This window comes from Salvelinus namaycush, chromosome 20 (assembly GCF_016432855.1).
Source record: "Salvelinus namaycush isolate Seneca chromosome 20, SaNama_1.0, whole genome shotgun sequence".
Lineage (NCBI taxonomy): Eukaryota > Metazoa > Chordata > Actinopteri > Salmoniformes > Salmonidae > Salvelinus > Salvelinus namaycush.
The window spans coordinates 21,507,605-21,519,997 of NC_052326.1; the positions used below are offsets into that span (position 1 = coordinate 21,507,605).

Genomic DNA, 12,393 nt, shown 5'->3' on the forward strand with positions numbered 1-12,393 from the left:
AAGTTTGCTGAAAGTAAACGCAGCTGACAGTGAGAGGACATTTCTTTTTTTGCTGAGTTTGTCAATTTTTTTCTCTAAATAAGCTTTGTAAAATTCTAGGGATGCATGATATAATCGGTGAACATATCGGAATCGGTCGATATTAGATAATGGCAACATCGGTATCAGCCTGATGTCATTGTTTAACGCCAATGTCAAAGCTGACGTGTATACAGTTGAAATCGGAAGTTTACATACACTTAGGTTGGAGTTATTAAAACTCATTTTTCAACCACTCCACAAATTTCTTGTTAACAAACTATAGTTTTGGCAAGGCGGTTTGGACATCTACTTTGTGCATGACAAGCAATTTTTCCAACAATTGTTTACAGACAGATTATTTCACTTATAATTCACTGTATCACAATTCCAGTGGGTCAGAAGTTTACATGCACTAAGTTGACTGTGCCTTTAAACAGCTTGGAAAATTCCAGAAAATTATGTCATGGCTTTAAAAGCTTCTGATAGGCTAATTGACATCATTTGAGTCAATTGGAGGTGTACCTGTGGATGCATTTCAAGGCCTACCTTCAAACTCTGTGCCTCTTTGCTTGACATCATGGGAAAATCAAAATAAATAAGCCAAGACCTGAGAAAAAAAAAATGCGTAGACCTCCACAAGTCTGGTTCATCCTTGGGAGCAATTTCCAAATGCCTTAAGGTACCACGTTCATCTGTACAAACAATAGTATGCAAGTATAAACACCATGGGTCCACGCAGCCGTCATACCGCTCAGGAAGGAGACGCGTTCTGTCTCCTAGAGATGAACGTACTTTGGTGCGAAAAGTGCAAATCAATCTATATCCACAGTAAAACGAGTCCTATATCGACATAACCTGAAAGGCCGCTCAGCAAGGAAGAAGCCACTGCTCCAAAACCCCCATAAAAAAGCAAGAATACGGTTTGCAACTGCACATGGGGACAAAGAGTGTACTTTTTGGAGAAATGTCCTCTGGTCTGATGAAACAAAAATAGAACTGTTTGGCCATAATGACCATTGTTATGTTTGGAGGGAAAAGGGGGAGGCTTGCAAGCCGAAGACGGGGGTGGCAGCATCATATTGTGGCGGTAATTTGCTGCAGGAGGGACTGGTGCACTTCACAAAATAGATGGCATCATGAGGAAAGAAAATTATATGGATATATTGAAGCAACATCAGACATCAGTCAGGAAGTTAAAGCTTGGTCGCAAAAGGGTCTTCCAAATGGACAATGACCCCAAGCATACGTCCAAAGTTGTGGCAAAATGGCTTAAGGACAACAAAGTCAAGGTATTGGAGTGGCCATCACAAAGCCCTGACCTCAATCCTATAGAACATTTGTGGCCAGAACTGAAAAAGTGTATGCGAGCAAGGAGGCCTACAAACCTGACTCAGTTACACAAGCTCTGTCAGGAGGAATGGGCCAAAATTCACCCAACTTATTGTGGAAAGGTTGTGGAAGGCTACCTGAAACGTTTGACCAAGTTAAACAATTTAAAGGCCAAATACTAATTGAGTGTATGTAAGCTTCTGACCCACTGGGAATGTGATGAAAGAAATAAAAGCTGAAATATCTCACTCTGCTATTATTCTGACAAGTGGTGATCCTAACTGACCTAAAACAGGGAATTTTTTACTACGATTCAATTTCAGGAATTGTGAAAAACTGAGTTTAAATGTATTTGGCTAAGGTGTATGTAACTTCCGACTTCAAATGTAGGTACATGACATAATGACGGCATGTAAAATTTTGCGCTACACAGAACAGTCAACAAGTCGAGCAGTCATTTGAAAAAGTAAGAACATTTCAGCGAGACAACTCAAAGGAAAAATTCATTAACGTCAAGATAATGAAATTCATTGCCCTTGACAATCAACCGTTCTCTGTCGTTTGTGATGTATGCTTTGTGACTGGTCGAGCACCGGTACACACTACCAAGTGCGCTATTTTTCAGATGTTGCCCTACCAGAGTTACACAGTAATAGTACCACTGCTATTAGATTCACAACATACTATGAGCCAAGACCTGAGAAAAAAAATGTGTAGACCTCCACAAGTCTGGTTCATCCTTGGGAGCAATTTCCAAATGCCTGAAGGTACCACGTTCATCTGTACAAACAAGAATGCCGTTTGGATCTTTGCGTGTCAATAAAGATACACGGCAAATAACACTATTTGACAATAACACTATTTGATGCGTTAAATAACACAGTTCTATTATAGAATGTTGTGTGTTCTGAATTTGCACGTGCAAGAAAAGCGCCACCACTACTATCAGTAGTACTCTCAAAGCTGTACAAAAAAGTCTGCAAACAAGCAAACACCGGCCACGAACGATGTGTTTACAATACCGCGTTGGTATTAAAGCATTATTTGTTCGACCGCAGCTTCTGGGGTAGCTAGCTAGCTTTAGCTCGGTACCTAGCTAGCACCTATACAATCGGCCTGAAAACAAAGACCAGTGGAAACTGCAGTCATTTTCATTATTCTTAGCAATGATTTAGAAATCCTTGTAAGTATTAGCTAGGTAGCCACTTGTTGTTTGCCTCTTGAAATTGAACTTCAGTTCAAGAAAATAAATAGCTATTGCACAAAGCTAGCTTCATCTGGCTAATGAGTCTCAACCAGACCGGGTTATGTTTTTATTTATTTACCTTTAACTAGGCAAGTCAGTTAAGAACAAATTCTTATTTTCAATGACGGCCTAGGAACAGTGGGTTAACTGCCTTGTTCAGGGGCAGAACGACAGATGTTTTACCTTGTCAGCTCGGGGATTCAATCTTGCAACCTTTCGGTTACAAGTCCAACACTCTAAACACTAGGCTACCTGCCGCCCCAACCACTAGGCTACCTGCCGTTGTGAAGCTAGCCACAATAAGGATTAGGCACAATAGTGGAATTTGTGGTTTGCCTTCAAAATAAAAGTATATCTTTGAAAGTGATGTAGAAGGTTACAATTGGTGGAATCATGCCATATTTAGACTAGATAATGTTAAACAAGGTTGGAATGTGAAGCAATGAAATGGGGTATCAGTCTACTCAGTGACACCCACAGAACACAACTGTGAGAAGTTTATGCAAATATTAGCATTCTAGCTTTTATCGCGGGACTGTGACTGTGTGAAATCACCTCCCCAGTCAGCCTAGTGTGTGTATTGACATTCATATTGCACTGTACAGCTTTACCTAAGGATTGGGGATCAGTCTACTCAATACCCAAGATATGTTATAGCTAGCTAACTATAGCTACTGAAACAGATGTTGTTTTGCTATGTTTTTAGGGAAGAACAATGTTTGCATCCATGAGCTAGCTAGCTTTTTTATGACCAGCACTAGGTGCGCAAGACAACTTTACCAGCATCATAGCATACGTATCGATGAATTGTTGTGACATATGAAATACGAGTGATAGTGTAATCAACATGTAATAACTACATAAAAAATGTATGAACGCGTAAAATTATTATGTGACGTGCAGTCATATTCAGGTCCTGCTTGGTCAACAAAGTGTTATTTGACGTGTATCATTTTTGACATGCAAAGACCCAAAAGGAGTTCCATAGAAATCCTGGTTGAGAATGAAACAACTGAACAAATGAACAACGAAACAGCACAGCAAGTGAAAGAAATAGGTTTTGATTATGTGTTACTGGTAATGGGGACATACGTAAATGCCAACAAAATAACTTTTTGGTCAGTGTGGTGTGTGTGTGTAACCTTTATTTAACTAGGCAAGTCAGTTAAGAACAAATTGTTATTTACAATGACTGCCTACCCCGGCCAAACCCGGACGATGCTGGGCCAATTGTGCGGCGCCCTACGGGACTCTCATTCACGGCCGGATGTGATACAGCCTGGATTCGAACCAGGGACTGTAGTGACGCCTCTTGCACTGAGATGCAGTGCCTTATACCGCTGCATCCATGTGTATGTGTTAACTATATAACTGTACTAGAATGCTTAAAGGCCGCATTTAAAAAAAATATTGGTTATCGTATCGGCCAAAAATGTCACATCAGTATCATTATAAAATACACTGCATTTCAAACAGTCAGCAATAATCTAATTAATTCAGGTATTGTCAGAAAGGTTAAGTTCTCATCTATTACAGGTTAAGCTCTCATCTATTACAGTTAAATAATGTCTTAATGTGTTTCGGAGTCCATTTGACCGATTCTGTTGGACCAAACCTCAAATGCAAATAGCGAGTTGAAACCACCGGTTGTCAGAGAGGAAACAGTTATTTTCCATCTTTGTTGTTGTGAGTGGCAGGGGGAGGGCTTAGTGTGCATAAATGGGAAGGTGCACAGTCACAGCAGAATGAGCGAAGGAGACAAGACCAAAAGACAACATGAGAACAGGATGTGCAGTACAGAAGTGCTCATAAAAACGAAAAAATAAATAATACGTCGCCCAGCCCTAATGTCTCCTCACCGGAGTCACTGGCCTTGGCCCCTCCGCTGCTGCCCTTCATCCAGTTGAGTGAGGCTCGTGGTCCTAGTTGGATCTTCTCATCCATCTGAGGCTAAACAGGATAACAGACAAAAACAGTTCACCTTCCAATACTCATATCATGTGATCTGGGCCTACAACGCTATAATGACCAACAGTCTCTGAGGAGAATGGAGAGCTGCCTAATACATCATTGGTACTGACACACAGATGTGGGTTTATAGCAGCTCTGTATGGCATGGGGAGCCAGTATGCAAGGATGGGTGTGCTTGTACCCCAACTATCTGGCATTTGGACCCGTATCATTTCACCACTACATTTACATTTTAGTCATTTAGCAGAAGCTCTTATCCAGAGTGACTGACAGTTTCTGCATTAATCTTAAGATAGCTATGTGAGACAACCACATATCACAGTCATTGGAAGCAAATGGGAGTGTTAGGCTTTTTGTGTGTTTGGGGGGGGGGGGGGGTGCAGTGGGATTATTTAAAATACTCTTTGAAGAGGTAGGGATTGGGACTATCAGTATCATTTGAGGACAGGGATGAAGAACCACAGGAATCCTGTGCATGATAAGATGCCTAATTGCAGTATATACATTACAACACAGTAGTTTCATCTACTATACTGAGCTGAAATAAAATATACTAGAAATGTTCTATACGCACAAGGGTGGGCCTGGCCTATTAAATCTATTTCAATTGACCGATTTCCTTATATGAACTATAACTCAGTAAAACTTTGAATGTTAAGTTAATATTTGTCCATAAAGACTTGTGCTTGTAGACCAATGAGAACATAACTCTTCATTGATGAGGTAAACATAATTCATATCATCCAACTTCTACAGACTTGAAGGAACCAAACAAATTATTGACAGATGCCATTTTGTAATTAAAATTGAGTACACTTAAAACCCCAGTGAACCTCCATGGTAAACGAGTCAGTCAAAAGATGAGGTCTACAGGTGCTTTAGTGGCTGACCTTGGAGATCTTGGGGATCTTGGTGGGGTCGATTGTCCTGCTGTTCTTGGTCATAGGCACAGTGTTCCAAGTCTCGTCTCTCTGTTGCACACGCTGCTCCCTTTGCTGTTCTCTCTGCTGCTGTTGTTGCTCTGGAGGACAGAGGAAACACACACAGGAAGGATAACATGTCAACAGGTTTATTAAAGACAAATCAAATAGTGCCCCAGGTTTGAGAGAATACTGTGGGGTGAGTTGACAGATGGGATAGTCCACTGTGGGCCACTGTAGTGTCTCCGTCTGCAGGCTATGGGGAGGGAATGCCAGTGTAGCTCTAAGCCTTAGAGGATGTAGCCCATGGGCCTGGCTGACCTGGCCTTCTCTTGGTGTCCTTGGAAAGCAGCTGCTGGTGCACCTTCCTCTGCTCCTCCTGCTCCTCGATCTTGGCCTCTTTGTGGATCTGCTCGATGGTCTTGGGGCCCTGGTCAGCTCTCCTGGACACCCAGTTGTGCTGTTGGAAAGAGCAGTGTTAGACTTGCGCAAGGAGTTCCCTCAGAGAGACAATCTGGTGTTTTTAATTACTGAACTGCGTACAACTCAATTAGCCTACAGTCAAGGAGCCCCAACGGCACAGCAGTATTTTGTTGATGGCTATGCATGCAGACTTTTTTATTCTATGCTCAAATCTAACTGATTACAGTCTGTTGTTTTCTTCCTCAGAGTGAATTACTGGTCTGCTCAGGGAGCCCGTGTGAAGAACTGAAAATTAGAATTTGTTTTCTCCTATTTATTGTAATACATTTTTTTTTTTACCCTCACTGGTGGGCTGAGCTGCACAGACAGCACACAACCACAAGGCTCGAGTATGCACACACACACACACACACTCACCAATCGGAGGTCTATCACGTCCTGCAGCATAAACCGTATCCGAGACGATGTCTTCCGCTCCTTAACAATTTTCTCCATCTGATTGAAATACTGATCCATGCGAGGCTATGACAAGAAAGAGAGAGATAAAGGGTCATTGCAAAGTGATGTATGAATACAATATTCTCACTATTCACTCCAGTGGACAGCCAGACACTCATGTCATTTCATTCCACTCCATTTTACAATTCAGTGTGATATAGTATTGCCTCAAAGTAAACTGAGCAGTTTGGGAGCAGGTACAACAAAAGCCTTTTTTCTTAGCCTATAAAACACAGACTACTAAATGTGATTTCCTGTCTCAGTGTTAAATGTGCCAGATATACACCATTACAGCATTTGTAAATATGAGGACCACAGAGAGTCTTAAAACTCTGGTAGAGCCCAAAGAGGGTGAACACTGGTACGTGTGTAGGAGTCTTTCCTTTGGCCAGCAGCAGGTTAAAACAGGTCAGACAACAGCAGGCGCGAGGGAGCAGTGAGATGTCTCCTCACCAACGTCCCCCCAGGCCTCAGGGGCTTCCTCATACGACCAGCTGGAAGTCATTTAAGCTCCCTCCCCATGGCTCACCTTGGCCTTCTCAAAGTCCAGGTCCTTGCCGATGGTGGTGAGCAGCCTGCAAAGGCACTCCAGCGATTCCTCGTCATGGTTCTTCAGCAGCTTGACCACGCAGTCGTGCATGATGGCTTCTGTCAGCATCTTGAGCTTGAACAGCTCCCCGATGAACTTGATGTTCCCTATGGAGCGCCGGCGGGCCTTGTCCTTGGCCTCCTCCAGCTCTAACCGTAGTCTCTCTTGATCACTGGACTAGAGAGGAAATGGAGAGTAGATTGTCAGAACTAAGTAACTAGCAACAGCTAACAATGAGCCCCCACTAACTCTCCACAATACATCAGTCCCATACAATTCTCTCCTCTATATTCCCCTACTACAAGGTGACAGACAGATTAGTGATCTGGGTAGTGTGTGTGTGTGTGGGGTTTAGGTACCTGTGCAGAGTCAAGTTCCTTCTGTTTCCTTTCAAACACCACGTCATCCACCTTGTCCCGCTCAAACTCCTTCTGACAACGGTTGAGCAGCAGTTTGCGGAAGTTCACTGTGGTTCCGGGTTTGTCCGTCATGGGCACTTTGAGCTGGAGAATAACAGAGGTAACAAGCTATTTGGTTAGAGGTACAGAGATATAGGGGAAAGAGCAGAGTAAAGAAAAACTGAGAATTGAACGGGAGATGAGGTCTAGAAAGAGTGAAAGGGGGCAGAAATATACCTTTAGGGACATTTTGCTGAATGTTTATGGGGCTTAAGAGGCCCCATGTACAGTTTATATTTTGATGTTGACTAGCAGCATTCAGAGGAACCACAGATAATCATGTCTGAACAATAGTGAGCTGAGCTTAACATACCGTGGTGAGGCAGCGACACATGTTCCCGTAGGCCACAGAGAAGCCGGGCTCGTCGATGGCCTTCTCAAAGACCAGGTCGATGACGCCCTTGAGGCGTTCCTCCGTGTCGATGGTGAGGTCCGTCACCTGCTTCATCAGCTGGTTGAACATCTGAGGAGTCAGTTTGTTGAGGATACTGCGCACCTTCCGGAAGAGCTCCTGGCAGGGCAACAACATCCTCATAATTTATTGATGTGAGAATTCACTCACTTCATTTGATCTTCGGTCTCTTGACAACTCCTTGGTCACAATATCTCTTTCCTGTGTGGAGTCACTGCTGAAGAAACTCAACATCTTGTGGTTGAGTAGGGTGTGCGTTTTTGATTTGACTGTGTGGGTGTGTCTGGGTGTAAGATGAAAGGTTTGGCTCCTACCTGTGTTATAATGACCTCAGGGTCATCTGATGGCCCCGCCCTCTTCATGCCGGGTTTCCAGGCATTCTCAGCCTTCTTCAGTTGCACCTCTTCATTCGCCGACACGTTCAGGATAATCTTCCTGGGCGGGGGCCGCCGGGCACCACTCCCCATGTTCATCATCTGCTGGAGAGAGGAGAACAACATGTCACTTCTACAGCTCGCCACCAACACCACACACATCACCAAGACTTGTTTGCTGAAGTCTAATTCACAACTTCCCTTGAATGAGTATGACTTTGGGAAATGAGTAATCCCTAGTAAACAAACGAGATGCAAATAATTCCCCATGATTCATTTATCTCACTATGATACCAGCCCAGCGATGATGTTGTTCATTACTATACCAGAAGTAATATTCTGTGAGTGTGTGTGCGAGCGACAGCCAGAGAGAGAGCGCGAGTCAGTGAGCGAGAGAGAAGTAACAAAAAGAAGAGACATTATTTGAGAAAGAGATTGGTGTTTGTGTCGGGCGGAGGGGTAGTAATTACGTGAGCCTGGGAGTGAGTGTGACTCACTGCAGCTCCGCCGCGTCCTCCACTCATCTGTCTGCCAAAGTCAGCAAAGGCCGGTGTGAAGTCAGGGCCTCGGGAGATCACCCTGGATTCTACCGCCCGGGTTGGCAGCTTGTTTTGGTTTATCTGCAGAGACACACAGGGAGAGAGCGCGATGGACAGTGAGACAGCTGACCAGCAGGGGGAGCAGTGATCCTTTAACACTGTGGGCCTAGCCATATGGGGAGAGCAGTGGCTGTGGCCTGGTCCAGAAACAACCCTGATCAACCCTAGCCATGATTCCCTAAGCACTTCTGGAGATCTGAAAGGACGATAGGTATAATCAATATGGTGAAAGTTTTACCAAGCCTATCAGGGGGTACTACCATATTGCGTAGATCTATCACCTCCTTTCAGATCTACATGAAGTGCCTGAGGTAGGGGCTGGAATCGGGCCTACCACTGGGGCGAAAGAGACAGGTCAGACCCAGCTACTTTCAGGTCCATCCCACTGTTGTCCACTGAGAGGTGGTGGATTCCCAATCCTAGTCTTAGTTCGCCACTGTGTATGCTGTTTTATGTGTATCAGCTATGCATTTGATCAATTCTGTTTAACAAATTTTGTGACTGGCGCAGTGAGTGAAGTCAGAACCACATGTGGAAGGAGGACTGAAGGGAACATTGTGAGGGAAGGGGGATAACAACTCCAGCGCTCTCAGCTGTCATTGACTTCCCTTAGTACTCTCCTCCAGTGAACATTTTCTCAGGGAGAAAAATATGACTCCCAGGGACTGTACATCAATCGTTGCCAGTCTATTGCTCCTTTTCTGGGGCTGAATTATCAACACTGCCAAGTGTGACATAATAGCTATGTGATTTTAAACAAAACAGGATGTCTATGGGCTAGCCGCTATTGGCTCGGTCAGAGTGCAGCAGAGGGAGATGAACTTACCAGAAGCATATAATTTCATAATGAATAGTTAAAAAAATGACATTGGGCCATGTATTTACTAAAGGGATCAAATAAGGCTACTCACACCGTTTGCTCCATACAAATAACCCCTTCACTTGAGAGCTTTTTTCAAAAGCAACTTACTTTGCTAACATCTTACACTATCCATTTATAGTCCTGAATATTTTTTGTGGGGTTTAGGGCCTTGCTCACAGCTAACTCATTCTGACCACTAGGTTGAAGCTCTGCTCAGCCCACTCTTCACACACCTTGTCCAGCACAACGTCACTGATCTGAGGCAGCCCATCTGGCTTCTGTGTACAGGCAGCCATGAACTGAAAGCCCAGCAGGAAGTCCCGTTTGTACTGACGCTTCCCATTAGTCTCCAGATCTGAGGAAACAACAAGATAGAGGTGAGGAAAACAGCCCTGCTCATCTCATACTGTGCAAAGGTTGTATGACTGTTGATAGTGAAAACTAAGCGAGAGACACTAATGAATAATAACCACCCCCTACCTTCATGGAAGAGGTCTGGGGGTGCTCCAGTGGAGCCCTCATTGTCCCCAGGGGTGGCCCCGCTGTCACTGCTCTCCGTCTCCGAGGTGTGTCCTGCTCCGTTCCTCATGGGCTCAGCCTCCCCGTTTTCCTCAGGGGCTGGGGGCCTCTCCTCTGCCTCCAGGGCTGAGGGCGCTGTTGAGGGAGGGGGAGAGGTGCTGCAGCTCCTGGCGGGTGGCAGGGCCTGGTCTCCAGCAGCCTCTTCCAAAGGCTTGAGCTCCTCCTGGGGGATGGAGGGGAAGCAGAGGGGGTGAGAGAGGGACAGAGCTGCCTTCACAGAGTCGGCTGGGAACACTGATCATGATGGATAACTCCTTGCCAACGTACTCTGACGATAACACCACTTCAAGTCATTCATGTCTGTGTTCCACCGCCACACATGTGGAAACATTTTCCATTTGAACTATTCCCCATATAATCACTCTCCGTCTACTCTGTTTATGCTTCCCCTCCTCCTCCCCCGCAGTGAGTGAATAAGAAGGGTTGTTGCTTACCTCAGTCTCCCTCTGTTGGGCATCTCCAACAGGACTCTCTTCATTTGGTTTCTTCCAGGTCTTTGGTGCATCAGGAGCAGTCTGACATCCTGCAGCGAAAACAACAGCAAAGACATTTTAAAGTCGGCTATAGCCTAACGATTTACCCAAAATTGCACCCACTAAAAATCTATGACTAGATACTTTTACTAGCGGAAAATAGTGGCCTTCCTCTCAGAATAATCATGGTCACTCCAATCACTCCAGCTGTTAGTGTAAGCACTGTGATGAGCTCAGCACTGATCCTGTTTGAAACAGATTCTATAAACGTGGACAGTCTTAGTTGTGTCCAGCAGCAACATTTAACAGTTTATATATAGTATACACACAGGCATCCATGTGACATTCACACGGTCATCTGTACCCATGGTTATGTACATACCTGTAGTGGGACTCTTTCTGGAAAGGGCTTGTAGCTGTGGTTCAGGCTTGTTGTCTGGTGTTATGAATGCCTCTGTCCCTGCTTTGAGAGGGACGTCTTTAGTGTCGGCGGGCTTGCTGGCCTCCGCTGTGGCCTGCACTAGTGGTGGAAGGCCAGGGGGAGGTGCTGGAAAAGCAGGCGCAGGTTTGGAGGTCAGAGTGACTGGCACTACAGCGATGGGTGCGATAGAGTCCGTGACAGCAGGGGGGATCTCTGCTCTCACCTCACTGGGCACAGCCTCACTACAGTCTTCTCTGGAGGCCGGGGTTGAAGCCTGGGGCTGGGGTGGGGAGGGAGAGGAATCTAGGGGGGAGGGCTCCTGGGCCTGGGTGTCCAGCTCAGCCCCAGTGTCAGCATGGCCATTCAAAGCTTTTGGGGTTAGGGTGGGGGAAGCAGCCAGGGTGTGTGGGGCTTCTGGAAGAGGCTCCACTGTGTTTGGGATCTGGGAATGAGTCGTGGGAGGCAGGGTCTTGGGCTCAGCTGCAGAGGGAGTGGGAGTAGCAGGCTCCACTGCAGAGGGCTGCTCAATGGGGTTGGGGCTGGCAACAGGACGAGGGGCAGGGATGGGCGCCACCATCACTGGGGCAGGAGAGGGAAGCTCTGTTTCTACAGGGGGAGATGGGGCAGTTACAGGTGCACTGGCCTCTCGCCACGCCATAGAAGGTTCTGGTTGTCCAATCCCGGGAGAGGAAGGCTTCCGGATAACCTGCTCCAATTTTGGCTTATCATATACTGGAAAAGCGAAGAGATAACACTGACATTAAACACAAAAGAGAAAATTATTTGTGCTATCTCTTTACTGAGTCAACGTCTTGCTCAGGCCTCTGCTCTCAGAGCAGAGATGTATTGTGCCTGGAGGGTGGAGGGGTGAGGGTCAGACCTGGCCCTGGTTTGCTGTCTGCAGCCCCAGGCGTGGGCTGCTGCTGCTTGGAGGGCTCCTGGCTGTAGGCTGGGTGGGCCTGGCCTTGGCCCTGCTCCGGAGTCTGGCTGCCGCTCGACTGCTGCTGCTGCTGCGATTTGAGGTAGAAAATGTGAGGATAATGAGGGTGCGGCCATAAAAACTAGCAACATGGAAAGACAGACAAATAAGCACAAACGAGCACAAAAATAGATTTAAGCGGAAACAAGGAAACCAGTGGGTATGGTTAGAAATATTGGCAACGGAAAAGACGGGGGAAGACAAGAAGAGACGGCAGCCAAGGAAAGCAGGCAAGAGGG

General features: G+C 45.7%; 1 protein-coding gene across 13 annotated transcripts in view; it reads right to left on the bottom strand.

Moving 5' to 3' along the window:
* The window catches only part of LOC120065123 (eukaryotic translation initiation factor 4 gamma 3-like), an 86,071-nt gene that overhangs the window by 5,967 nt on the left and 67,711 nt on the right, over positions 1-12,393 (bottom strand). For 10 of the 13 annotated variants that reach the window (XM_039015872.1, XM_039015876.1, XM_039015878.1 and 7 more), the window contains 14 exons: positions 12,056-12,185; positions 11,137-11,907; positions 10,716-10,804; positions 10,183-10,444; positions 9,936-10,057; positions 8,712-8,861; positions 8,182-8,346; positions 7,769-7,966; positions 7,357-7,500; positions 6,938-7,174; positions 6,328-6,432; positions 5,809-5,947; positions 5,458-5,588; positions 4,456-4,546 (listed from right to left, as the gene is read on the bottom strand). In XM_039015872.1, the coding sequence (XP_038871800.1) occupies positions 4,456-4,546; positions 5,458-5,588; positions 5,809-5,947; positions 6,328-6,432; positions 6,938-7,174; positions 7,357-7,500; positions 7,769-7,966; positions 8,182-8,346; positions 8,712-8,861; positions 9,936-10,057; positions 10,183-10,444; positions 10,716-10,804; positions 11,137-11,907; positions 12,056-12,185 (2,734 nt within the window). The remainder of the gene's footprint in view (positions 1-4,455; positions 4,547-5,457; positions 5,589-5,808; positions 5,948-6,327; positions 6,433-6,937; positions 7,175-7,356; positions 7,501-7,768; positions 7,967-8,181; positions 8,347-8,711; positions 8,862-9,935; positions 10,058-10,182; positions 10,445-10,715; positions 10,805-11,136; positions 11,908-12,055; positions 12,186-12,393) is intronic. The other 3 variants (XM_039015868.1, XM_039015873.1, XM_039015867.1) reach the window with 3 other exon arrangements.